General features: G+C 42.3%; 1 protein-coding gene across 1 annotated transcript in view; it reads left to right on the forward strand.

Moving 5' to 3' along the window:
- The first annotated feature begins 3,348 nt into the window (after positions 1 to 3,348).
- Positions 3,349 to 25,417, forward strand: part of LOC140906749 (opsin-5-like) — a 54,250-nt gene continuing 32,181 nt past the window's right edge. Inside the window, exons 1-3 of the mRNA XM_073331317.1 lie at positions 3,349 to 3,454; positions 19,817 to 19,904; positions 23,557 to 23,719. Coding sequence (XP_073187418.1) covers positions 19,817 to 19,904; positions 23,557 to 23,719 — 251 coding nt within the window. The 5' untranslated portion in view covers positions 3,349 to 3,454. The remainder of the gene's footprint in view (positions 3,455 to 19,816; positions 19,905 to 23,556; positions 23,720 to 25,417) is intronic.

Genomic DNA, 25,417 nt, shown 5'->3' on the forward strand with positions numbered 1-25,417 from the left:
AACAAACATTCTCGCCCTACATGTCTTTTGAGAGTTATTTATTTTGCAGGATGTTTAACCCTTTCTATCCATGCGTCACACGAGCTAACAATAGATACACCCCAATCCCTGAATCCCTTTGAACTGTTCCTTTGTAGGGACCAGCCCCTTCTCCACTGAACACCCACAGAAATAACAGGTCTGCTCTCCCCAAAGGAGCAGTACACACCAGGTTGTAAGAGTCAGCTCAGGACCAGCACTTTGCATAATACCACTGCGTTGATATATATTTATAGTGAAAACATGGATAAGTCTAGTATCCAAGCTTCAAGTCACAGTAAGGATATTGGAAACAAAAGATTGTGTATAAAACAAATTAAAAACATGCTTTCCAGAGATTGGACTTAACTTACGGGTTAACGTCTTGTTTAAAATCCTTTGCAGCATTTTCAACCAAGGTTGGCTGGGATCTCATCTTCATGAATGTAAATACATTGTTGCTTTACTTCCTATGTGCAGGATGAGGGGGTGTCTTCTTAGCTTCCTACCAGTGCTTAATTTGTGCCAGGGCTTGCCGGGGCTTAGCCCCGCCACCTCTAGGTTTGGCAGTTCATAGCCACAGCACCTTTGGGCTTGCTGAATCAGTTATGAATGTAAAAAGATTGCTTGAGCCTTGGCACTTCTTTCAGTACAAATTAAGCACTGACTCCTCTATATACCTCTCAAAGTTCATTGTCTGCCTTCAGGCAGGATAACCACACGTGGCTTGGGTTTTTTTGAGTGCTGCTTCCCTGTTGACTCTACATTTCTTTGCAAACATCTGACTTTGTGTAAATGGACATCCATTGTTACTTTACAATGCTTAAATTTATGTGCTGATAGCAATCTAGGTTTTTGATTGCCTGTCTGGACGAAAACCTCTTTTCACCTCTGCTGGTGATTAATGCCTTGATACAGCCTTAAACATATTTTTTGCTGTCCCCCAGGCTTCTTGTGTGACTTTAGGCAATTCACTTGGTCTCTTGGTCAGTTTCCCGCATCTGTAAAATGGGAATAATAGCACTTCCCTACATCTCAAGGATGTTGAGGATAAATACAGTAAAGATTTGCTCAGACCCTACTGCAAAGGGAGCCACAAGAACTCTATAATGTAGCTGGTGGCAAACTGACCAATACTGGGCCCCAGAACTCCTAAGAAGAGAGGGAGTTCTGCCCACAGTTCTCAGACTCCAAAAGCCAGGAATCTGTAAATAATCTGACTGTTCAACCAGTAGATTTTTAGGGCACCAAGTGGACCAAGTATCCAATTACTCTGGTATTTCGTGCTTTTATTTAAATACACTTAGGTATACTGATAGTCCATTGGTTTGTCACTCAAACTTTTGTGTTCAGATCTCCTTGCTAAAGTAGGCATGGTCCATAGTCTTTGGAGTAATTTACTGTACATGCCAATATTCTAGCTTTAAAATTTCCTGAATGACTAGCAGTTTCTGAATTCTAAGTATTGCCTACTTAAAGATGGCTTAGTAGAAGGAATAAAAAAGTAAGCTTTTCGTATCTCTTCACATCCTATTCAGCCAGTCATCTGAGGGCAGATCAAGCAATAGAATGGGAAGAGGCATTGGTGTGTAAGCCTAGCTGAGCAGAGGAAAGAAACATGGTGTGAGAGGCTAGGGAGGAGAGTTTTGGTAGAATGAAGAGCTCTGGCTGGAATAAGGAAAGGGCGTCACAGTATTAATATCTGGACGTATTGTTATAGCGGTGTCATTTCAATAATCTGTAACCCACTGCCACTAGCCTCCCCTGTTTCTCCTCCTCCTTCCTTTCCACCCTATGGCTGGCAGGGTGTTAACTGGCCACTTCACCTTGAATGGTCCCTTGGAATATGTGACTACTTAGCTAAACAATCTGTTCCAACCTCGTATTTAGCAGTGACACTGAGTTTTCCAGCCCTGCAAAAGGGCTCTGTAGCTGGAAAGTCTGTCTGTGTCTCTCTCTCCTCTTCCCCCCTCTCTCCCCCAAAGTTGGTCCAGGAAAAGCTCTCCCCTACTCCCCCACCTTGGCTCTCCAATATCTGGAAAGGTAACTGAGGTGGGGGAGGTACAGGCTGAGCCTTCAGGCCCTGAGGCACAGCCCCGCCTAGCCCAGGAAGGCTAGGCCACCGGGCAGGCATCGAGCCGCAGGTGGTTCTGTCCAGAGCCACCAGGTTGCATCCTTGTGCAGCTCTCAAACCAGCCCCTGTTCTCGGAGCGCGTGTGTGAGGCTAGCAAGAAGCGGCTCGTGAGCAGTGAGGTCCCTCTGCCGTCATCCCAGGGGTGGGGGGGGAGAGGAGAGGAGGGAGCGGTGCGGCTCCGCACGTGGCGGAGTCTGGGCCCGGGCCTGTTAACACGTCACGTGCCTGCCCGCTTTGCCCCCGCCAGCGTCTGCTTCTCACGCAAGGCGTTTCCCGGCAGCTCCCCGCTGGGCAAAGCTATTGGCGAAGCTCGGGCGAACGTGGTGGACGTTAAATGTGACCTTCCCTTTGTCTGACTCTGCTTTTTATCCATTCCTCCCCTCAACCGGTCGCTGGCTCCCCCCTCTCAAGTCTACCTGGCACAGATCCTGGGCTTGTGGCCAAAAGCCACTTGCAGGGAAAGGGCCTCCAGGCATCAGCCCGTCTGTAACGCCGACAGCAGCCCCAACCCCAGCTCGGGCAGCACGGCCTGCAAAAGGGATAAAGTTGGGGCTACCTGGCTGGGCTACCTGGCCGGGCTCCTGGCTATTTTTGGTCCCCATTTCCCAAACCGTTTAATCAGACAGAGCACAAACCTAGCTGCTACTGCCCTAAACAATGCCAGACCCTGAAGCTGCCCGAGCATGAGCGCTCGCAAAAATTGGGATCTGGCACCTAGACCCAGCCCAATTTTGGCGGCAGAAACTAGTGTGTCAACTGAGAACACGTCTTAAAAGCCGACCCTGACGTATGCTGGCCCATCATGCTGCAAAAACCCCGCCCTGGCTAGCGCATGGATCCTACTGTTTTCATCCAACAATTTGGCCCTCGCCCTCCAACTTCCATGGCCTGAGTAGGGAACAGCGCAAGAGCGGCTACCCTCCTTCCCTACTTAAACGGCACGATTTGGCTTTGGGAGTCTCCAAGTGCCAGGATGCAGGTGCCAGATCTGGGTACTCGCCTTCTGAGTGTCCGCCCAGGGCTGCGGGGTGGGGGCGGGCCGCAAAACTCCCCCAGATCCCACCAGCCTGCGCACGTCGCTCCAGTCTCAGAGGAGGCCCTGGCAGTGCCCGCCGAGGCAGGAGAAGCAGAAGCGGAAAGTCCTGCCGTGGCTCTCTGCGCTGCTGCCGGCGCTGTCCCTGCGCGGCGGCCGCTGCTTTAGCCCCGCGCCCGGGGGCCAGGGCTGGGACAGGCCCCGCCGCGTGCGCGCCCGCGGACGAGGAGGTGGCGCCTCTCGCCCGCTTCCCCCGGGCTCCGGCCAAGGTAGGTCCTCGGCGGCTGGAGAGCCCCTGGCGGGCGGCTGGGAGCTGGCTGCGGCGGGCCGCCGAGCAAGTGCAGCGAAACGGGTGGAAACAGGAGCGGGAGTTCCGCATAGGCCGGGCGGGGGCAGCTAAGAGCGGCTGGGCTGTGAGATTTACCGCAGGTCCGGGCATCCTGGCGGGGATCTGGGAGCGTGGCAGGGCGAAGGGGGTCTGGTTCCTCCCGGCCGGGCAGGGGAGGGTGCAGACAAAGGGTTGCAAGCACGAGTCTTGCTTATCCAGACACGCTTCTCCTCGGGGAGAAGTGAGCGGCGGCTTGCAATGGGTGTGACGGTACTTGGGGGCAGGGGAGAGGCTCTGGGGAGTGGATGGGTTAAGTGGGATCCAGCGATTAAAGGGCACGGCGCCGGCTGCAGGGCACACAAAGGCTATTGGCTAGATCAGGAGCGTTGTGCCTGGTCCCTCTTGCACTTCTCCAGGGACCACGGGACGGAGCGCTCTTTCTTGCGAGATCACATAGTGTATTTCTAACCTCAAGCTTGGCGGTTGCTCCTAGTTTGCCGCTTGTGAGGTTTTGAGAGAGCTTCACTCTGATGCTATTTGCTTACACTACGGAAGCAAAGGACAGCACCTCCTCGCCTTAATCGCAACAGGTCTGGCTTGTCCTAATAGAAAGTTTTCGATTCTCCCCCTCCTCCCCTGCAAATTGCCCAGGCCCACTTGAGGACAGAGATCTCGCATGAGAGACCAGGAAGATCTCGAGAGAGATCATTAATTTCTTTAACACGTTATCTGTATTACTTCGTTCAGCATTTATGATCTACATTTGCAAGGAGAGAGGTGTGTGTTTATTTGGGGCTTTTGTTATTACCACACAAATTCTCCAATCTTTTTTGTTATCCTCAGGTTGGGGCTCAATTTTGTAAATGTCCATGTTTTAACTTTACTGCTGCAAGTAGTTAAGTGTTTATAGACTAACTGCCTGACCCTATAAACTCCTGGTTTGAAAAAGGAATACCTATAGTACTATATGAATAATACATATGTAGTATTGCAAAAGAGCTATGTACAGTAACAGATGCCAACACTGAATCTTGTGGTCTGTAATTTCTGTGGTTTCCCCATTCAGACATTGCCACCAGTTTTTACTGACTAAACACTGAGTAAAGTGTCATCCCTATCCCCTTACTGACACTTTTTACAATAGTAATATCAAAACACTTTTCATCTTCCAAGCACTTTAATTCTCAGGACAACCCTGAGGCTAAATATTATCTCCATTTTACAAATGGGGGAAACTAAAACAGATGGTAGAGCCAGATTAAAAAAATTGCAACAGACAGTTACACAAAAACACAATTGGTGAATTTACCAAAATAACAATGTCCTAACGTAATGTGTGGTGGACATCCTTGAGATAGGATAAACAATTTGCTATAATACTTGTTTCAGAGATCTTGTAGCTCAAGTGGTAGAAGCTTGTCTTTTGGAACTGAAGGACCAAGGTTCTAATCCTAGCTCCTAAACTGTGTGTGAGATTTATATATATAGCTGGGGCTGTTACACATAGATTTATTACAACCAAAGATTATCATAGTTAGGCCCAATGCTCCCTTCCATTATGCAACATGTTGGAGAACAGAGGCTCTAAAATCTCAGGAAATGGAGCAAAGAGTGGTACATACAGAGTCGACAGGGTTAGGTGGGATAACCTGCCATCACTACTATGTAGTTGCCAACATGGAGGGAATGGTGTCATTATGCAAGTGGAGCTCTGTGTTTAATGGAGAGTATGACTGGCTGGCTGGTCAGAGGAATTGAGGAGTATCTGTTCTGTGTGGCATTTTTTTCACTTCCAGTGTGGCAAAAAACACACACATTTAATTGTAAAAAGAAAAGGAGGACTTGTGGCACCTTAGAGACTAACACATTTATTTGAGCAAAGCTTCCTTGAGCTACAGCTCAGAAGTGAGCTGTAGCTCAAGAAAGCTTTGCTCAAATAAATGTGTTAGTCTCTAAGGTGCCACAAGTCCTCCTTTTCTTTTTGTGGATACAGACTAACACGGCTGCTACTCTGAAACCTACAATTAATTGTGTATCCAGTTGACTCTGCACTCTGATTCCTTACAAAATGATCACACGAGTGCACCTGTCTTTGGAGAGCAAAGAGCAGCACAGCAACTGAGCCAGGCAGTCATGATGCCAGGGCTGGGGGGGAGAGAGTGCTAAGCTTTGTCCTTTTGGGATGGCAAAGTATTCTCTGGAGATGTGAGGTAACACTCCAGCCTGTCTCATGAGCTCCAGGGCGTGATGTGATGGTTATTTGGAAGAAAGAAAGCACCAGAGTTCAAGTATGCTTTTCCCTTCTGCAGGCTTTTTACCTGGAGAGGACTATGCAAGGGCTAGAGAGAATTATCATATTAGAAGAGATGCTAAAGAAATGTCAGAGCCCATGTGTCCTATTGTTTGTTTTTACAAAACCTCTCTGTACATCAGTGTGAGGTGTCCTTGCAGCCAATGAAGAAAGAAGAGAAAATTGTGTGAGGAATGACCCCCTCTTGTTGAACTGCCTGTCTGTAGGTGCCTACGGCCATCAGATATTTGTCAAATGTCACATTTCACAGAAAGTGAGGGGTCTTTTCTTGTTTTTTTCCCTAACAAAAATTAATAAAAGAAAATTCATTTAAATGGATGGGCAAAGGTTTGGGATGGCTTTTATTTATGTATTTTCCCTGTGTTAAAATGTTTGGTGCTAAAATATTCAAAGAAACCGATTCGTGCTTCAAACAATAGTCTGTTAATGAATGTCATGCCATCTAGTGGACATAAGGAAAATGGAATATCTAAAGTTCTAGACGTAATGACAAGTCTCTTTATCCACACTTACTCAACTATCTACCAAATGAAGCAGCAGGATATGAACCCTAATGTTTTTATGATGGTGGTTGGGCCTAACTTAACAACATGACTTAATGCCAGAAGATCCACCTGAATACCCCTCTCCATGAATTTCCTTATGTTCTGTTTCTCTTTGCTTTTTGTATAGTGGAATCAGAACCTTCAGTTTTTTTGTTACTGGGACATCATGTGCAAGTCCATTGCCATGGCTTTGATACTTAGTAACATAGCACTGCTCCATATTCACTGTGAGAGCGCCTCTGTCTTGCTGCTGGCTAAGATCCATGAGAATAGCGACCTGCCTTTGTACGCAGACCTCTTCAACCACCTGCCAGCTCACCTGTCTTTTAGATGCCCTTTATGGTCACTTAGGCCACCACACAACATGACAGTGGAACCCGCTTGGCACAACAAGTGGTTAGTGACGACAGTTGTTAATCACTCTCTTATTTCGGACCCAACCATCTGTTCACTAGGTTTTGATCTGTGGTCATCTCTGAACTGGTTTAGAACAAGACCAGACAACTCTCTTTAAATTGAGTTGTTCTAATGACCTGCGATACAGCTATAGTCAACTTCACTCTGTCACTTATCCTTGACAAGTGCCCACTGACTTATTTTGATGGTGGGCTATCAGCTCTCCACCTGGTGGCTGATGATGCCATCAAATGGCTGGGCACATTGTGCATGTGCTGGGAGAACCTTAATAGTATCGAAGTCTAGTATAATGTCCTGTTTGTTTTTTTAAACATTTTAACAATATTTAAACAGGTAGAGAGCTCTCAGTGGTGCTAGGGGGTCTTACTCATATTGGCTTTTTAGATAAATAGAGAACTTAATACTCTTGGAGGATCATATAAGCTAATAGTTTTATCAGACCTTGTGGAAACCTCAGATGAAGAGAGAAATAGCTGTGGTGTGTGCAGAATTATTTGTAAAGTACACTTGCCCCAGGGTGAGCTGGCCCTTAGAGAAGGTTGAGGCTTCTTGCCATGCTCAGCTCCCCTCCCCAGGTGAAGGAGATGAGTGCTGAAGTCACGTGACAAGGGTCATGTAACCAAACCAGGCCTGCTGGGGGATGAGAGCAGAGGAAGACTCTGGGAAGAAGAAATGAGACCTGGGAGTCAGTGTGCCATCAAGAGTGAGAGGGCTGTGAGTGTAGAAAGAGGCCCTGGGAAGAAGCAAGACCACCCAGTTTTTAGGGTTTGCAGGGCTGGGACTCCATTATAGAGGGTGTGTGTGGGTTCCCTCTATACTGCCACCTAACCAGGGTGATGTGTATACCTCTGTGCTTGGAGAGTCAATTTATGCTGCCACCTCATGAAGTGATGTAGTGACCTCAGAATAAGGGGAGGATGAAAGGATTGACTGGAGCCCAGGAAGAGTGATTGACTGATTATGTAGTAGGAGATGTGGAGCATGGGATGTACCTACTTTCCTGTGTAACATAACAATACACAAAACAGAATATCATTTTTATTTTCATACAGTCAGGCATTTAGGCTTATAGGCACCATTATGTTAGGATTTTCTTTGGAAAAATGCTGTTGGTTTATGTTTAATGTATGTGCCCGGATAAATGGACGCCTGCTATCCTTCAAAGGCGGAAAAAATGTAAGTACATATTGTCTTCCTGAGTCTGTTGATAACCTGAAGGTTATGGACAAAGGGAGAGACTCTCTGCAGGTGTCCACAACAGCCTAATGGTTCTTATTCTATAATCCTTGTTAGTCATTTTGTTGGTAGTGGATTTATATACAGTGTTTCAAACTGTTCACTCAGAAAGTACAATTAGTTTAGTGGTTAAGGTATAGTAGATCAGTTTTCATTAGTGCTAGAGTGAGAATTTGGGTGCCCATGGACTGCACTGGAATTCTTATTTAGTGGTGTTTTAGGTGGTTGAAATCCATTAACAAACTCAAACGGAGTGAAGAAGGTGTTCCACTGCTTCCTGTTTTGTCAACCTCTTTTGAGAAGTCAGGGCTCCCTGGCTTGATTTTTGTCTCCCATCCGATTGAACTGCTGCAGTACATCATAGGAGATGTAATCTGCCCAGGGTGTTTTCCCCATAGAGGATAATGGGGGCATGAGACACCTGGACAACAAACCTCAAGTCACTGAGGCAGCTCAGGGGAACGCAGATTAGTCAAACTAAGCTGAAATGAAATGTGTTGATCTAGTTCAATAAACCTAAATAAAACATGTAGGTGTGGGAATATCTAAACTGTTGAAACAAAACATTGTGATACTTTTAAACTGAAATTTTTCTGAACTTCCTGTTTCTCAATTTTTTGATATTTCAACTTTTCTTCCCAGTTTTGGATCAAAATAATTTTTGAAATATTGGATTTCCAATGGGATGAAAACTTGGAATTTTCAACTAGCTCTACTTTTTAACTTTTCTTCACTCTAGTCCGAGCTTTCTATAGGTAAAAAGTCATTTCTGGAGGAAGGGAATCCGACTAACATGGCTCTCCTGTATACCTAGTTTGGCAATACAGAGAGATCATGGAAACAATTCTTAGTCCTGAGCAATTCCTATAGATGAAAAGGAGGCTATTTTGCTGGCAGCATACAGTATTTAATATATTTTTGTAATTAAACTGCCAGTTCCTGTGTTGGGGCGTTGGTCTACTGGATACATTCTAAGGTATCTATAGAAAGTCAGAAGGTTTTTTTGTATGGTATATTACCTGTCTAGAAAATATTAATATCCTGTGACATTGAGTTCAAATCAAAGACTTCATTGCAAATCTGGGGAAAATTCCCCTTTGAATAGAAAGACACGCATTTCAGATGCTTAAAAAGAGCTGTTCTCAGTAGACTGTTTAATACATTCAGAATGTCCAAATTATGTATGGTCAACATTATGAAACCAACTTGCACTGTAATTTTAGTGGCTTAGGCCCCAAATCCAGCAAAAAAACTGAAATTGATGGGACTACTTGCATGCATAAAGTTAAGTGCTTTGCTGGATCAGGACCTTAGCCACTGAGATCACTCCTGTGCATTTATGATCTGTCTGTTGTTTCCCAAGGGAGCTCTGATGTTATGTTCCATTCTTGTGGTCTAATTCTTAACCGCTTGTCTTGGGTAATTATCCAAAATTTGGGACATTGCCAGATTGTTTCCATTTGGAGGAGAAATTGATTATGAGAATCAGGTATTTCTTAGGTGCAATCCTGTTTATTTACAAAGAATGTACACAAAGTGCTGTTTCCCTGAACACAGTGGGAACGAATGAAAGGAAACTTTCCTTGTTCAGAAATCCATGCATGCCTTTTCAAGGAGTACTCTGACTAGGAGCGGCAGAAGGTCCCTAAAAGTGGGGAGGGGGCACTGGTGCCCAAACTGTGGTCCCACCCCTTCACGCTACCTCTTCCCTCTGAGGCCCCACCCTCTGTCCTCCATTGCTCACCCTTATGGCCAATGAAAAGTGGGAGGGCCATGGCCCCTTTGTCCCCCTTGTTCCGGCACCCCTGACTTTTCCCCCAAGGAAGCTCTGTCTGTTGGCTTCCTCCCCGGGGCCAGACACCAGTGCTGCTCCCACTATCTGCTGGCTTTTTCCTTGCTTTCTGGTTTTTCTCTGTCTTTGACTCACATGCTCCTGCAACCAGTCAAGGTAGCAGCCCCTACATTTGCAATCAGTCTCTAGGAAAATCCCTTAGGCCTCATGGCTTAGGTTATGCTCAGGTCCTTGCCAAGCTGGCCCCTGCCTTTAGTGGTGGCTTCTTTTGTTTCAGCTGTCACCAAACAAAGGGAGCATTTAATTGTTCCTTCATTTAGCCTGAATGAAGGGTGCTTAGTACAACTATCGACTTTTACTAGGTCTGTGATTGATGGCTGACATTAATACTTTGCAGCATAACACTACGATACTGCCATAATGAAAAACATGTATATAAAATTTGATATTTTTCTAACACGTTTAAAATTCCATCAATATTATAACTGCACATTTGCAGTTTAAAAATCTTTGCTCAGTGAGCATATGGGAGATGTCTATGCCATAGCTGTCTGCTAGCTCTCACTAGAGCCTAGATTTTTATTTACTTGTCTCTTGCCTCCATCTCACCCACTTCTGAAACTGAAGACGGATCAATCAGTTTGTTTTAGCTGTACATGTAGTCTTTTCATAGTTGAAACACATTCTGTCTCCTAGGACTACAGATCTTTGAAAGACAGAGATCCATGGCGTGAACTCTAGTGTTACTTTCTGGAGATGGTGAGGATGATAAAGAAAATACAGATAGGCATTGCCTCCATACATTAGGGCTTCAAATCTTTTGTGCCTGATATAGGCTAGAGAATACTGCATATAAAACTCCTGGGAGTTGCTTTTCTTCAGGCAGAGATGCTTCAGTGATCAAGCAGAGCAACTCTGTATTTGTTTGACTTGCAGTTACTGCTAATTATTCAGTTATTTGTGGAAAACCTCTTGCTAGTTGGAATTAAAACTACTTCTAGAATATCCTTGTTCAACAAAGATTAGCATAATTTGTTTGACAATGTAACTATGTTTATATTATTACTCTTTCCCCTAGTGCCAAACAGAATCTAATTTCCCCAAACTAAATCAGATTTTTAGGCCCAGAGTCAAATTAATTGTTTTTTGACATTAATACAATGTTCAGTTGAACAGCTGCAAACATAATCTGCTACCACCCCTAAGAAACATAAAGGGACTAATCAGGACATTAGAGTTGCTACTAATCTGAACATTGTTGGCAATAGAAAGGAGCAAATCATTTTGAGACATTCTTACCCGTCCCCGTTAGTGAACAGACTGAGAAATAATGAAATGATTCATTATTTGAAATTGTTTGTAAATGTCTTCAGTGAATAATTCCTGGTTTGTATATTGTTTACATATTTGCAGTCTGCACTATGTCTGTCTCTGATTGGGTGTAACTAATCAACATAAGAGGAAAGTGGTAGGTGTAGTATATCTTGACTTTAGTAAAGCTTTTGATACTGTCTCGCATTACCTTCTCATAAACAAACTAGGGAACCTAGTGCAACCTAGATGGAGCTACTATAAGATGGGTGCATAACTGGTTGGAAAGCCATTCCCAGAGATTAGTTATCAGTGGTTCACGGTCATGCTGTAAAAGCATAACGAGTGGGGTCCCGCAGGGATCAGTTCTGGGTCTAATTCTGTTCAGTATCTTCATCAGTGATTCAGATAATGGCATAGAGAGTACACTTATAAAGTTTGCTGATGTTACCAAGCTGGGAGGGGTTGTAAGTGCTTTGGAGGATAGGATTATAATTCAAAATGATCTGGACAAACTGAAGAAATGGTCTGAAGTAAATAAGATAAAATTCAATAAGGACAAATGCAAAGTACTCCACTTACGAAGGAACCATCAGTTGCAAAATGGGAAATGATTGTCTAGGAAGGAGTACTGAGGAAAGGGATCTGGGGGTCATAATGGACCACAAGCTAAATATGAGTTAACAATGTCATACTGTTGCCAAAAAAAGCAAACATCATTCTGGGATGTATTAGTAGGAGTGTTGTAAGCAAGACACAGGAAGTAATTCTTCCACTTTACTCCATGCTGATTAGGCCTCAACTGGAGTATTGTGTCCAGTTCTGGGTGCCACATTTCAGGAAAGATGTGGACAAATTGGAGAAAATCCAGAGAAGAGCAACAAAAATGATTAAAGGTCTAGAACACATGACCTATGAGGTAAGACTGAAAAAATTGGGTTGTTTAGTCTGGAGAAGAGAAGGCCGAGAAGAGACATAACAGTGTTCAAGTACCTAAAAGCATGTTACAAGGAGGAGGGAGAAAAATTGTTCTTCTTAACCTCCTGAGGATAGGACAAGAAGCAATGGGCTTAAATTGCAGCAAGGGAAGTTTAGTTTGGACATTAGGAAAAACTTCCTAATTGTCAGGGTGGTTAAGTACTGGAATAAATTGCCTAGGGAGGTTGTGGAAATCTCTATCATCGGAGATTTTTTAAGAGTAGGTTAGACAAAGATCTGTCAGGGATGGTCTAGATAATACTTAGTCCTTCCATGAGTGTAGGGGACTGGACTCGATGACCTCTCGAAGTCCCTTCCAGTCCTGTGATTCTATAAGTCTGTGCAAACCTGGTAAAGTGGTCCATAATGACCAGGATATACTCATACCTGCTGCTTTTCTCAAAATGAAGAAAGTCAGCTGAGACTAGTTCAAATGGTTCTGTGTTACTAATAGGATGTAAAAGAGCTTTGGTATATTGGCGCAGTCTCCTCTGTTTCAAGAAGTGACAAGCCTGAGTTACATAGTGCTGAATATCCTCCTTCATATGGTGCCAGTAAAAATGGTTTCTAGCGATGTTAATAACTCGGCAAGTAGGTGACCCATGTTTTTCTGTAACTCTGCATAGGACCTTGTCTTTGGTACCTTTCAGATACTACCAACTGGACTGTGAGTAACGATTTTTGAGATAAAGAACACCAGTTGACCAAAATGGATTGTGAATTTGGCAGGGCTCTAATACCAGCCCTGTTTCCTTCCAAGTAGCTCCAAAGGCTTGTTCCAGGACAAATTGCTTACCCACTGCCTCTATTACTTCAGGTTCTGATTAGCTCCTTTGTAGTCCTGTTTCTATCCTTATGGAAGGGATGAACTCTAGCTTCGGCATTTCCATTGGCGGCTGCTGCACAGTTACCGCACAGAGAGGGAGGTGGCTTCTCAAGTAACCACATCCTAGAACACCTACGGATTTATACGTTAAAACCAATGTCTTGAATTCCATCTGGAAGATAACGGACAGTGGATCATAGAGCACTGACACTAAAGATTCCAGGGAGATACTGTGTCTAATGTAGCGGTGGCACATTCTGTTCTAGCTTCATCTTCTGACTGATCTTCAGATGTAGCTCCGTGCACTACAGCAATATAATTTAGATATGACAAAACAAACAACTGTGGCGAGGTTCCATTTCTGAAATAAATGGTCACAGACATCTCCCCAGGCATGGATGAAAACAAAATCTGTTGGCCACAGCTGCTCTCTGAACATCTAGGTACTACTCAGGCTCTAGAGCATGGGTTCTCAGGACAAATTATTTGATCGCCTCACAGTGCGGCCACCAACTCTTGCTAGTGGCCGCTCTCATACTTTTTCCTAAAATATGTAATTTGTGAAAACAAATAAATATGCACATATACACGTCCAAATCATTGTAATTTATTTATTGCTAGCTAGTAAGTCTGTTATGAAAAGTGATATTAACAAACATACAAGTATCACTATTCACAGCAGGCTTATTCAGCCCTGACAAGCCTGGGGACAAATTAAACTCTGGATGGGTGGGTCAGGGGAGACAGCGAGGGGATAGAGCAATCAACACCAAGGCGGTGCATCCAGAAGCACAAGGGAGGGGGAAGGGCTGCTGCTTTGCTCGCTCCCCCAAATCATAGTCCAGGAGGCTGTGGCTGCAAGAAAAGCCCCTAGTGGCCACATTTTGAGAAATTCTGCTCTAGAGGCTCCGACACTATGAATCTGTGTCATCATGTTGATTGTTAGACTCCCTCAGTCTTGCCAATTCCCTTTGTAGCCAACAGCATTCTCTCTGTATTTGTCCAGGTTGGTGGTAGCCACTTTTAAAACCCCAGAAAGGATGTTCCAATGGATCAAATACGTGATGACACTGCAAATTCTGTTCTCCTGTATTAATGGTTGTGTGATGGAACAATTAAGATATTACTGTAATTTATCATTTGGATTGTCGTCATTCTGGTCTGTTGCTGTGCCATCACATCTGACCCCTCATAAACTATAGGATCTGCCCTTGGGCAGGAGCACAGAGAAAAATTTGAATTGTGTATTAAACATTTCTAATTTTCTCTTTGTTGGTTGATTAATTACATAAGTCATCCGTTTGGGGTGAGAAACAAAATCACCTGAAATATGCAACTAACTGATGCAAAATTTCCAACCAAATATACATTTAGATATTCAATTTCAGTGACTATTTTAGCGTTGAAGCTAAAAATGTTCTTTTTGCTTGTGTTCACATTGATGAAGCTCAAGCTCCAGAATGCTCCCTAATATCAAACACAAATGGGTTATGAATAGAGCTGTGTGGATAACTGATATTTTTGATTTACTCACAGTCCCTTCCCCCCCTGTCCCTGTTGTTCCGCCCCCCCCCGCAACAATCAGGTCAACCCAAAACTGAAAGTATGAAAGCTTTGAATAAATAAACATTCGTTGGGGCAGAGAGGGAGAGAGTGTGTGACTCTCTAGTCTGGTGTTTTAATACAAAATGGAGCAGCTTCAACAGGAGATATTGAGGGAGACTCACCCCCAGAATACCCAATAGCTTGGTGGCTAGTGCATTACATTAGAGGGGGGAAGACTTGGGTTCAAGTCCCTGCTCCAGATGCCTCCCCTGGCGTGGGGGCTTGAACCCAGGTCTTACAAATCTGAAATGAATGCACTGGCCTAGGGCTATGGCAGATGAGTAAGCCACCTCCTTGGTTCTGCGAATGGTGCCTAAGTTTCCTTGTGAAATTAGCCCAAAAATATCAAAACATTTCATTTTGGCATTTCTGAAATTTTTTGGTTTTGCATCTGAAATAATTTGCTGAAATTTACATAAATTTGTGAAATGTATCTGTTGTCCCAAATCTGCATTTTTTTTGCTTGGAAAAATGCTGAGACCAAAAAATGTGCCTATCTTGAGTTATTAATACAGTCAAAGCAAAATTTACTTTCTTAATCAAACATTTGTAGAAAAATATCTTCCCATTTTCTTGGCTTTACTAACTGCCCATTGCTAGTAATTGTATTTTACGCCCATAAAATTTGCCTACCTTTTCAACTGGATACTGCATTCTTTATTTATTTTTGACCCAAACCGGGGTGCACTGTTGATATGCTCCACTTAACAACTACCACTTGATAGGTAGCTGGATTTTAATACCAAGTGAAATTATTTCTATGTTTTGCAGTAGGTTTATGGTGTACAAATAATGTGGTGTACTATGAAGTTTTATCAGTACAGAGGACCCAATTCTGCCCTCATTTTCACCTGTGTTACTCCCTTTGAAGTTAATGGGAATTGAACGTGCATATTTGAGGGCAAACTTGAGACATTAGTTAGCATATAAATGACACTGATTTACACTCCCAAAACTAGAGTAATGTAGAACACCACTGAAGGCTGGGTCTGCACTACAAAATTTTGTTGGCATAGCTATGTTGGTCAGGGATGTAAAAAAATCCACATCCCTGACCAATGTAGCTATGTTGGCACAGAAGATCTCCTTGTGTCCATATAAGTTACTTCTTCACTGGGGGGGGGGGTGTCTTCAGGTATAGCTATACCAGTATAACGGTAGCGGCAAAGCCTTCCCACTGTAAACTAGCCCTAAGTCGTCTCTCAGTTTCTTTCTTGTTGTTGCCATAGGTTAAGGTCATAGGTCAAGTCTTCTAAATTTTTTAAAATCATTTTTATTGTTCTTCTCTGGACTTTCTCTATTTTGTCCACATCTTTCCCAAAGTCTGGTGCTCAGAACTGGACACAGTACTCCAGTGGAGGCCTCCCCAGTACTAAATAGAGCTGGACAATAACCTCCAGTATCTTGCATACGATACTCCTGTAAACAAATCCCAGACTATTAACCTTTTTTGCAACTGCTTCACATTGTTGACTCATATTCAATCTGTGATCCATTATAACCCCCAGATCCTTTTCAGCACTACTACCACCTATTCCCCAGTGTGTAGTTATGCATTTAATTTTTCTTTCCTAAGTGAAGTACTTTGCACTTCTGTGTATTGAATTTCATCTTGTTGAGTTCAGACCAATTCTCTAATATAAGGTTGTTTTGAATTCTAATCCTGTCCAAAGTGCTTGCAACCCCTCCCAGCTTGGTGTCATCTGCATATTTTATAAGCATACTCTCCACTCCATTATCCAAGTGATTTTAATTAAAATATTGAATAGTATTGGGCCCAGGACTGACCACTGTGGGACCCACTAGATGCACCCTCCCAGTTTGACAGTAAATCACTGGTTGCTACATTTTGGGCATGGTCATTCAACCAGTTGTGCACCCATCTTATAGTAATTCCATCTAGAACTTATTTCCCTAGTTTGCTTATGAGAATGTCATGAGACTGTGTCAAGAGCCTTGCTAAAATCAAGATATATCATGTCTACTCCTTGCCCCTATCCACTAGGCCAGGAACCCTGTCAAAGAAGGAGGTTAGATTGGTTTGGCATGATTAGTTCTTGACAAAGCCATACTGGTGATTACTTATAACCCTATTATCCTCTAGGTGCTTACAAACCAATTGTTTAATTTGTTCAGTATCTTTCCAGGTACCAAAGTTAGGCTGACTGGCCTATAATTACCCTGGTCCTCTTTGTTCCCCTTCTTTTGAGGACACTCGCATGCTACAGTAATGGTCATTAGTAAATCTTAGAATCAGGCTTCTGCTGTGAATAGTCACTGCTGCAGCTGATGGCTAATGAGTGATTTATAAAAAATAAACTGAATAAAATTCAAATTTCACTTTCTGTTGACTTAGTTCTGTTTCAGAGAACATTCCTATCAGTAAATGTATTTGCTAATAAAGCTAAGGAAAATAGACAACTAAGAAGCATGATTGCCATTGGAAGTAAAGATCCAGACCCTTAGGTGGTCTGAATTATTGTAACTACATTGATTTTTAGTGAAACTACACTTGTTTATCTCAGCTGAGGATCTAACAGTTTGTTTAAAAAGAATTCATGGAATAGTGAGAGTGAAATTTAAGAATAGACTTAATTCAAATTCAGGTGAGAAAAGCTGAAGTGAAGACAGACCAACTGAATGTAGATTACCTCTACCTACAGCATTGCAGGAATGAAGCAGGCTGTGACCTTATTACTAACTGTGTGTATACAGTGGTTGGCTCAGATCCAGAGTGTTAAGTACAGACCCTACTTAGACCATTTGGGCCATGTGCTAAGATTACTTTTGTACCTTGTTTTTTCTGACATTTCACATGTTGCGCTAAAATCCAATGTGCAAAATTGCATTTATTACATCATTTCTTGCTATTATGCTTATGGATATGGGGTGAAATTGCCATTAGGGCACTTAATCATATGACAGTTACAGAACAGGGAGAGCAATGGACCTTTATTTTTTATCAAGAAGCATAATCAGAGAAACTTGAGAAGGGGAAAAAGCTGCCAGTAGCAATTATATCTACCATTACCTGTGGCAATATTGATTGCCATAGGTAATGGTAGATATAATTCCTACTGGCCATGAAGTGTTAAGGGTCTGTACTTAACACTTCATGGCCAGGCTTAGGGAGTGTTGCTTTACTTTTGTTAGTCTGTGTATAGGAACTGTAATTTGTCTCATCTACTGAGGCAAAGCTCTAGCTAAACCTTACCAGCCCCATCTTCCACATTGCAGTAGCCTCCATAGGCCATGAAAATAGGAAGAGACATAACTTTCTTGAGACCTCAATAATATATTTCTTACAGGTCTATATAGTATCTCTTAGAGATGTGTAGATCCTGCAGTTCAATTCACAACAGATTGAACATGAAGAGATGCTTCACTGCCAAATGCAATGCACTGCAGCTCATTTGCTCCAAGGGCCTTATAGCCCCTTAGCCACTCCCCTCCCCACTGAAGGCCAAGGAAGGCTCAGCAGTTTCTCCAGCTGCACTGAGACCAATGAAAGTTAAGAGCCTAAATACCTTTGATGTGGCCCTTGTTGACCTTCTCCCCAGGTTTCCTGGCAGCATTTGGTGATTGCTGGCTCTAGCATGCCTTTCTAGGGCTTCCTAGTTGTGGGCTTCAGTCCTCACATGCTATAAATAGACTTGGAAGGATTCTATTTTTATTGGTAATATTTCTATTGATGATAGAAATTTACAGATAGGCAAAGTAAGAAAACTACTTTTTGGAGAATTTACTAGAGTTTGATTTAAGGATATTTACTTAGTATATATTTGACATGTAATGTTGACAATTTGTAGTTTAATGGTTATAATGCTTTCTCTTTTTAAATCTCAATGTTTGTCTTTAAACAATGGTCTGACACCCTCCCCCCCCAATAATTTCCCACAATCATGAAATTTTACATCAATAAAACTGGAAAAAATGGTTAAAATAAACTAATATCCATTGAAATTATATAAAAAAAATCAAATTCTGCCAAGCCTAGCTATAAAGTTGTTCTTGGGGGAAAGATGCATTCTAAATAGGGTAGTGGGAGCTGGGAAAACACTAGTGGATGCACTGCGAGCTAGCCAGACTCTGGGCAGGGGCAGAAGTGCTCTGTAGTCCCTAACATAGTAGCTAGAGAACCACTGGCAGGATACAAGTGACTGAAGTTCACCCATTAGAACATGATTCCAAATTCTTCTTGTGCTTTGCAGGCAGTTCACTAGTTTCTCTAATTTATTTGTTGTTGAATGTCATTTGCTGAAGAATTTCTTGAGGGCAAATTCAGAGGCGTTCTACGGAATCTCTTACAGTCAGAGTCCCTTAGATTTACGTAAGCGCCCTCTCTGAAACGTGAGGGAATCCAAGTTGGTGTAATTTAAGAACCAACCAGCCAGAAGAAAGTGTAAATAAAGTAGGCATGTCCTGCTTTAATTTTCATCTTCTAATGCTATCCTGTTAGGGGCCAGAAGAGAGGATTAGAGCAATTAGACTTCTTTACACACAGACTCAGTGGGACAAATTCAGAAATGAGAGTGTATGTGCAAGATGGGTAGAATGACTTACATGTTGGTAAGAGGGTGTGAACTTAAGTGAGTCAAAGCATGTAACGAATAACTTCAGAGAGTATACTGATGTAACATAGATGTTGAAGGGGTGGGGAAAAAGTGTAAATTATACCCATTAGACTTCTGTATTTTCATAGACTACTTAGGGCCTGATCTAGCTCCCATTGAATTTTAGATTTTCTTCCATAGTTCTTGGCCTTTTGTGCCTCCTATCTTTGAAAAGTGCTGAACAGTCACTCTGTGAAATTCAGCCCCCCTTTAATGTGTCTCAAGCTGAGCCTCCAAAAATCGAGGCATACAGAGTCACAAACACTGTTCCCTCTAAGCTGTATGCGTGTGCACATGCACACAGATCCTAAACCCCGCACACACGGCGAAACACCGCACTCACAAAAATTTGCACAGAAGCACAACAATTTGCACAGAAGAAATTTTTGTGCACATGGCCTGTCAAAAATTAGAGGGAACACTGGTCACAAGACGTTTTTTGGAAAATCTTGATGTACTCATGTTCTAATGAGTCAAAGGGACACCACTCAAGGGTGACAAACTAAATTCCTCAGCAACAACCCGATGCCACATCTCTCATCTTCAAACTTGTCATTGTGAACACTGGAAAAATCAAACCAACTCCCCGCAACAACCAGCTTATTGCTGGTCTTGCAGAAAGCCAACAGAGATTCTCAGGTGCTGAATTCCCATTTTCTTGTTTTTCAGATGGGTTCCTATCTTGTTAATGCAACATTCCAGTCCAAAATAACAGAAGAGGCAGATATTATTGTTGGACTGATTTATACAGTGTTTGGTAAGTATGGTTTGTTTCATGATTATTTCACATTCCAAAGGTTTGATGAGAATGTAGGGGGTTTGGAAATGGAGTTAATTACTGACACGGATTACTTCAAAGTTTTCATAACAATAAAATAAAAGACTAGATTGACCTAATTACAACTTCTATAATGTTAATTAGTGACACATTTTTCATCAAAAAGCAAGTACAGTACCTATTCAATTTTAATCTACTATAATAGTTTGACAATAATAATGGTGTTTAACTTTGGAAGTCATTAAACATTTTAAAGAATGATTTACTGCAAAATATTATGTGGTTGGTTCAACTTATACCACCCGAGGTTCTGGTCAGCACTATTTTGTATTTCTGGTTATGGTGTTAACATTGAATCCTTAAATCCCAGTCCAGCATCAAAATCTAGTAGTGCAAACCCCTGTACGCATGAGGAGTCCCAGGAAAGTCATTGAGACTCCTAATTGGCACAGTGGCCCATGAAAGTAGATCTAGATGCAGGTTTAGAGCCTTATACATGAGCAATGAAGCAAAGTTACTCCTGGAACTGTAGCACTGAATTTCTTTGCATCTAAAATGTCAATCATTGACTTCACTAGATTTGAGCCCACTTATACCATTGGTGAATATGGTCTTATGAATTCTTTATGGGCGAGAAACAAAATGCATATTCTAGCTGAGAAAAGGCCAGATCCTTGGCTGTAGCTGAACTGCATACAGCACAAATTGCAGGGAGATGGGGAGAAAGTACCTTAAAATCACTGTTTCAATACCTGATACTACTCATATTGTGTGGAGTGCCAGTCCACCTGGTAACTGCTTTAATTTATGACTACTGACAGCTGGGGATTAGTATGATGTAGAAGGATCCCTTTCTCCTTTTCCCCTGCTACATTGTCAGTAGGGAATTGTGTAGACATCTCTACATTCATTGTATACAACTGGAGGACCTCCTTTGCACTAGTATCGTCTTCCCAGCGATGGATGCTGGATTTTGATCTGTGTGATGCAAATCCAGATGGGAGAATTTGATCCCTAGTCTCTGCTTTTGGTGAACCAAGTCAAGTGTTTCAAATGCGAAAACTGAGGGTTGTCTGTAAAGAACATCTCCTTCTAAACAACATTACCCCCCAAGTCTAGGAGCACCAATGCAGTACATCAGTCCTGCTTCATGTCTGGAAAAGCAAATAAAGAATCCAAGAGGAGAATTGTGGCATGACTGGCCAATGAATTGTAATTGGAAAGATAACTCTGTAACTTTGCAGGAACTGGTGTGTGTGTATATAAGTACTTTCTGATTAGAAACAAACACATGAGTCTTGCTCGTTGCTCACTGCAGGTGAAAACTAGAATTTTCTGGTGATGCTTTCATTCTGTTTCTGATATTCTGCATGCAGATCATCGTCAACAAAGCAGGGTGAAAACTTGCTCTCGCTGGAAAGTGAACTGCACATGAAATGGTGAAAATTCCATTTACTTCAGCAGTACATGTTATGCCCCCCTCTCCCGCCTTTTGCTAAAGAGGCATTCAGCAAGGTTTGTTGCCAACTAACTAGCTTTTTTTTATTTTCCCTTTCAGATCCCATGATAGCCAACCCTGCTCAGATCACTGGCTCGCTTCAGTGTGACTTCCCAGCATGCACTGTGTTAGTGGTGTCACATCTGCTGCAGGACCTCATAAGAGAAAGGAGCTGGCCTGTTGGGGCACGGGGTGTCAGGTAAGTTGCGTTTAAAAGAGGTACTGTGCAACTTTCATGTTAGATATAATGTTGTAACTTCCCCTCTTCCTCCACAATTTAATAACTAAAAAACTAACAACAAAGCTGACCTTCCCCAATATCCATGCTCCAGCAGAGTCCTAAAGCAGCTGTGACATCCACATGGTGCATGCTGGGACATCCTATCAGAGCTTGAGCTGGTAATCCAAACGGGGCTGGGTGCTGTGGGACCTTGAAAGCAAACAGAAAAGGTGAGTTGTTGTTATGGAGCCAAGTGATGATCTTAGACCAGCTACTGAGAACATTCAAGTATTACTAAAGTGGATGGAATTTTCATGTGCTAGTTGCAATCCATTTTGATAAGTGAAAGTAATTTTAATGTTTAAGTTCCCACACCTTCAATGGCCACATGTGATCTCTTAGATCATGTCTCCTGTAGAGATATTTGTCATGAAATATTTGGTAGAGCGGGTGGAAAAATGGAAAAGCTATTACACAAAAAGCTTACCATTTCAAAGGTGTTGCCGTTCTGTAAGGTTCGAATCAAAATTATTGGCAAAATCTATTTTAAAATGTTGATATTTTGAATTTTAGCTCCCCCCTTTTTGTCACTAAATGAACAATACCCAGTTTTGTTTTTTTTTCATTTCTCTTTTTTGTGTTTCCTTCTTCCACTCTAAGTTTTCAAAAGTTAAAGAATTTTTCAAAAATTGCAGTGGCAAAAGGAATTTTTTTTTAAATGGAAAAGTCAATATATATTAAGCAACTCAGGATATTGTTCATTCTGTGCTTTCAGTGGGGGTGAGGAGGAAGCAGGTGTGTGCATGTGGGAAATCCGACGTTTCAAAATTTTAACGTTTTTGGGTTTGGTGAAAAATAAGGAAAATGTTTAAAGCAGTTTTTGAAAAGTTTTCAGTTTAGAAAAAAGGCCATTTGAACTAAATGTCAGATTTCCCACATGCACCACCTGCTTCCCCCCCACCATCACTGAAAGCACAGAATGAACAATATCCTGAGTTGCTTAATACATATTGACTTTTCCATATAAAAAAAAATTCCTTTTGCCGCTGCAAACTTTGGAACAAAATGTTTTGACCAGCTGTAATATTATTACAATTGGACTAGATCTGGGGAAGTTTAATCCTGCTTCTCCTCTTCCTTTTCAAGAAAGTCTCCACCCTCAGACACCTGGGATAGGTTTAATAAAGTAGAAAACAGTTTGTTACTGCTTACTACAATTCCTTGTTAATCAAAATAACAATGAATCCAGCTAGCATAGTCCTTCAAGTGAAAGCAAGATAATTTGTGGAGAACATTTGAAAAAATACTTAGAGGATGGGGGTGGTGGAAATAAAATCCTACTGGACTGGTAAATATAAGGGTGTATGAAGTGAAGTAAAGCCTCTTACTGCTGTGCTGAAAGGTCAGTGCTGGGTTTTGGCATTGGGATTTGAATACATGACTTTCTAACTTAGAAATCGGCATGCTACTAGGTAAGCCATACTTTTCTCCACACCTATAAGAGCTAAGTTTTATCCTACTTGTTCAGAGCTAGCGAGCAAATTAATATTCTTTCTCCGTTAGTCATGTTGGAATGTTAGAAGTAGTATATCTTCTATTAGAATTATATCAAATCCTAATCAAATGAACTTTTTATCTGGAGATAATAGATCATTGAAGTTAATTTCTCCATGATTTACTTTGTATCCTTTAATCATTATCGCAAATGAATCTTAAATAAGGCATTTCTGGGAAGATGTACCAAATAAGGGGTATTAAGTGTTCAAAAAAATTAGAGTTGAATTAATTTCATCATAGAAAAAAGATCATCCCATAAACACTGAATAGGTTGGCAATGCACTACTCCTTGCAAAGAGTATTAAAAACGAAAAGCCAGTAATGAATTCCTCTTTTTATTTTATATTCCCCTATAGGAATATGCTCCTTGTGTGGAAACAGTGTTCTTTTGTATGTTTCCTACAAGAAAAAGAATTTGCTAAAACCAGCAGAATACTTCATGATCAACCTTGCCATCAGTGACCGTGGTATGACTCTGACCTTGTACCCTCTAGCTGTTACATCCAGCCTTTCTCACAGGTTTGTTCAATATGCAAATAGTATTTAACATCCACTGCACAGACTGGAGGCCTCTGCCAGCAGAGAGGACTGAATTATTCTGCCACTTCTGTAGAAAGTACAGGGAAGATTAATTACGGAGATTGAGAGAAGTTTGTTACATAAGAGCAGCATTCTGAGCTGCTGGCTGCATTTAGTTTTCTAGGCTGAGGCCATTGCAATTTGTATCCCTCTTGGGAAAGGAGCATGGGGGTATTTCTTCCCTACAGTCACGCTACCTGCTGGCTGAAATCTTCCGTGGCAGGAATTGTAAGAACAATTGGAACATAGCTGTTTTAAAAAAAAAATACAAATCTAATATGCAAAGAAATCTGACGCTGTAGATGACTCCTGGGGATTAAAGTTATGGTTAATGTCCAATTCACAATTTGGTCTTCTTTCCAAATTAGCTCTTCTTTCTCTTGCCTCTACCTCCCTCATCCTTGCCAGTTTAACTGAATAGTATTCCATAATATCTGGCTTTTGTGATCTTTACATGGGGCTCAGAACCTCTAATAAATTCCCTTGCTGGACCCTAGGCAGTCTCTGGTATGCTGTGGAGTTTTCCCGTGGAAGCTCTTTGGGATTGTGGAGAGGAAAAAGAGGGTGCTTGTGGGACAGAGGAGAATGTGAATCTAGCCCAGAGTCTAATTTATTCAGATCAAAGGGATTTAGACACCTACCTGCCACTTTGGATGCTGAAGTCCAACATTTAAGAGCAAATGACATTTGCAAAATATCAGCTCAGCTGCTGCTGCCGAGCCCTGTAGGTACCTTAGAGACTTTAGATGCCTACATTTTAGTGGCTGAACATGCTCATAGCCAAGTCTTGACCTGCCCATCAGCTCTGTGCCTAACTCCCATCTACGCCCCAGCGGGATTCACGAGTTAGGCATTCCCCTATTGGGCCCCATCCAGGAGGTGTGCTCGGAGCATGTTGAAATTCACACAAAATGGCTGAAGGGTGAGGGGGCACTTCCTGGGGAAAGTGTTGATTTTTTTTGGATGAAATTTTTGTTTAAAAAAAAAAAATGGGGGGCGGGGAAGTTTGATAAAGATCAAACAGAACCTGACCTCAGGGGGATGGAACACTGCAAATGTTTTGTTTTGAAATGACTTTGTTCTGAAAGGTATTGTACTTTAAAATATAAAATTAGAATATAATTTTTAAAAAACCCAAATTGGGATGAATTTTATCAGAACAAACTATTTTGAAAACTTCGTCTCGCAGGAAATTTCCAATATTTTTCGCTCAGATTCAGAACGGAACCCCCCCACCCCCCCTCACCCCCGCCAAATGTTGGCATTTCCTGCAGAGCAGCTCTAGGAAGCAACAAGGTAAGACGCAATCTAGCATGGCTAAATGGCAAGGTTCAAGCGGAAGTCTTTCATGCCAAACTGATCCTTGTGGGAGAGCATGCGCAAAAGCTGCCCACACACTGCCTAGCTCAAATCAGTGCTATTGACTGTTTACTTTCATGACTGTATCACCCCCTGAGCAATTTACTTCCAAGTGCTACAGTATAAAATCACCTCTATTAACTCTTCCCTATGACTTGGGGGAGGGGGAGAAGGGAGAGAGGGATTTATGAGATTCCATCTCCTTACTGCAGGACTGTTCTAATTAGTGCTGCTTTCGGAATGCTTCTCTTATCCTCCACTCGGGCCTTGTCCACACAC

Source organism: Lepidochelys kempii, chromosome 2, assembly GCF_965140265.1.
Source record: "Lepidochelys kempii isolate rLepKem1 chromosome 2, rLepKem1.hap2, whole genome shotgun sequence".
Taxonomy (NCBI): Eukaryota; Metazoa; Chordata; order Testudines; family Cheloniidae; genus Lepidochelys; species Lepidochelys kempii.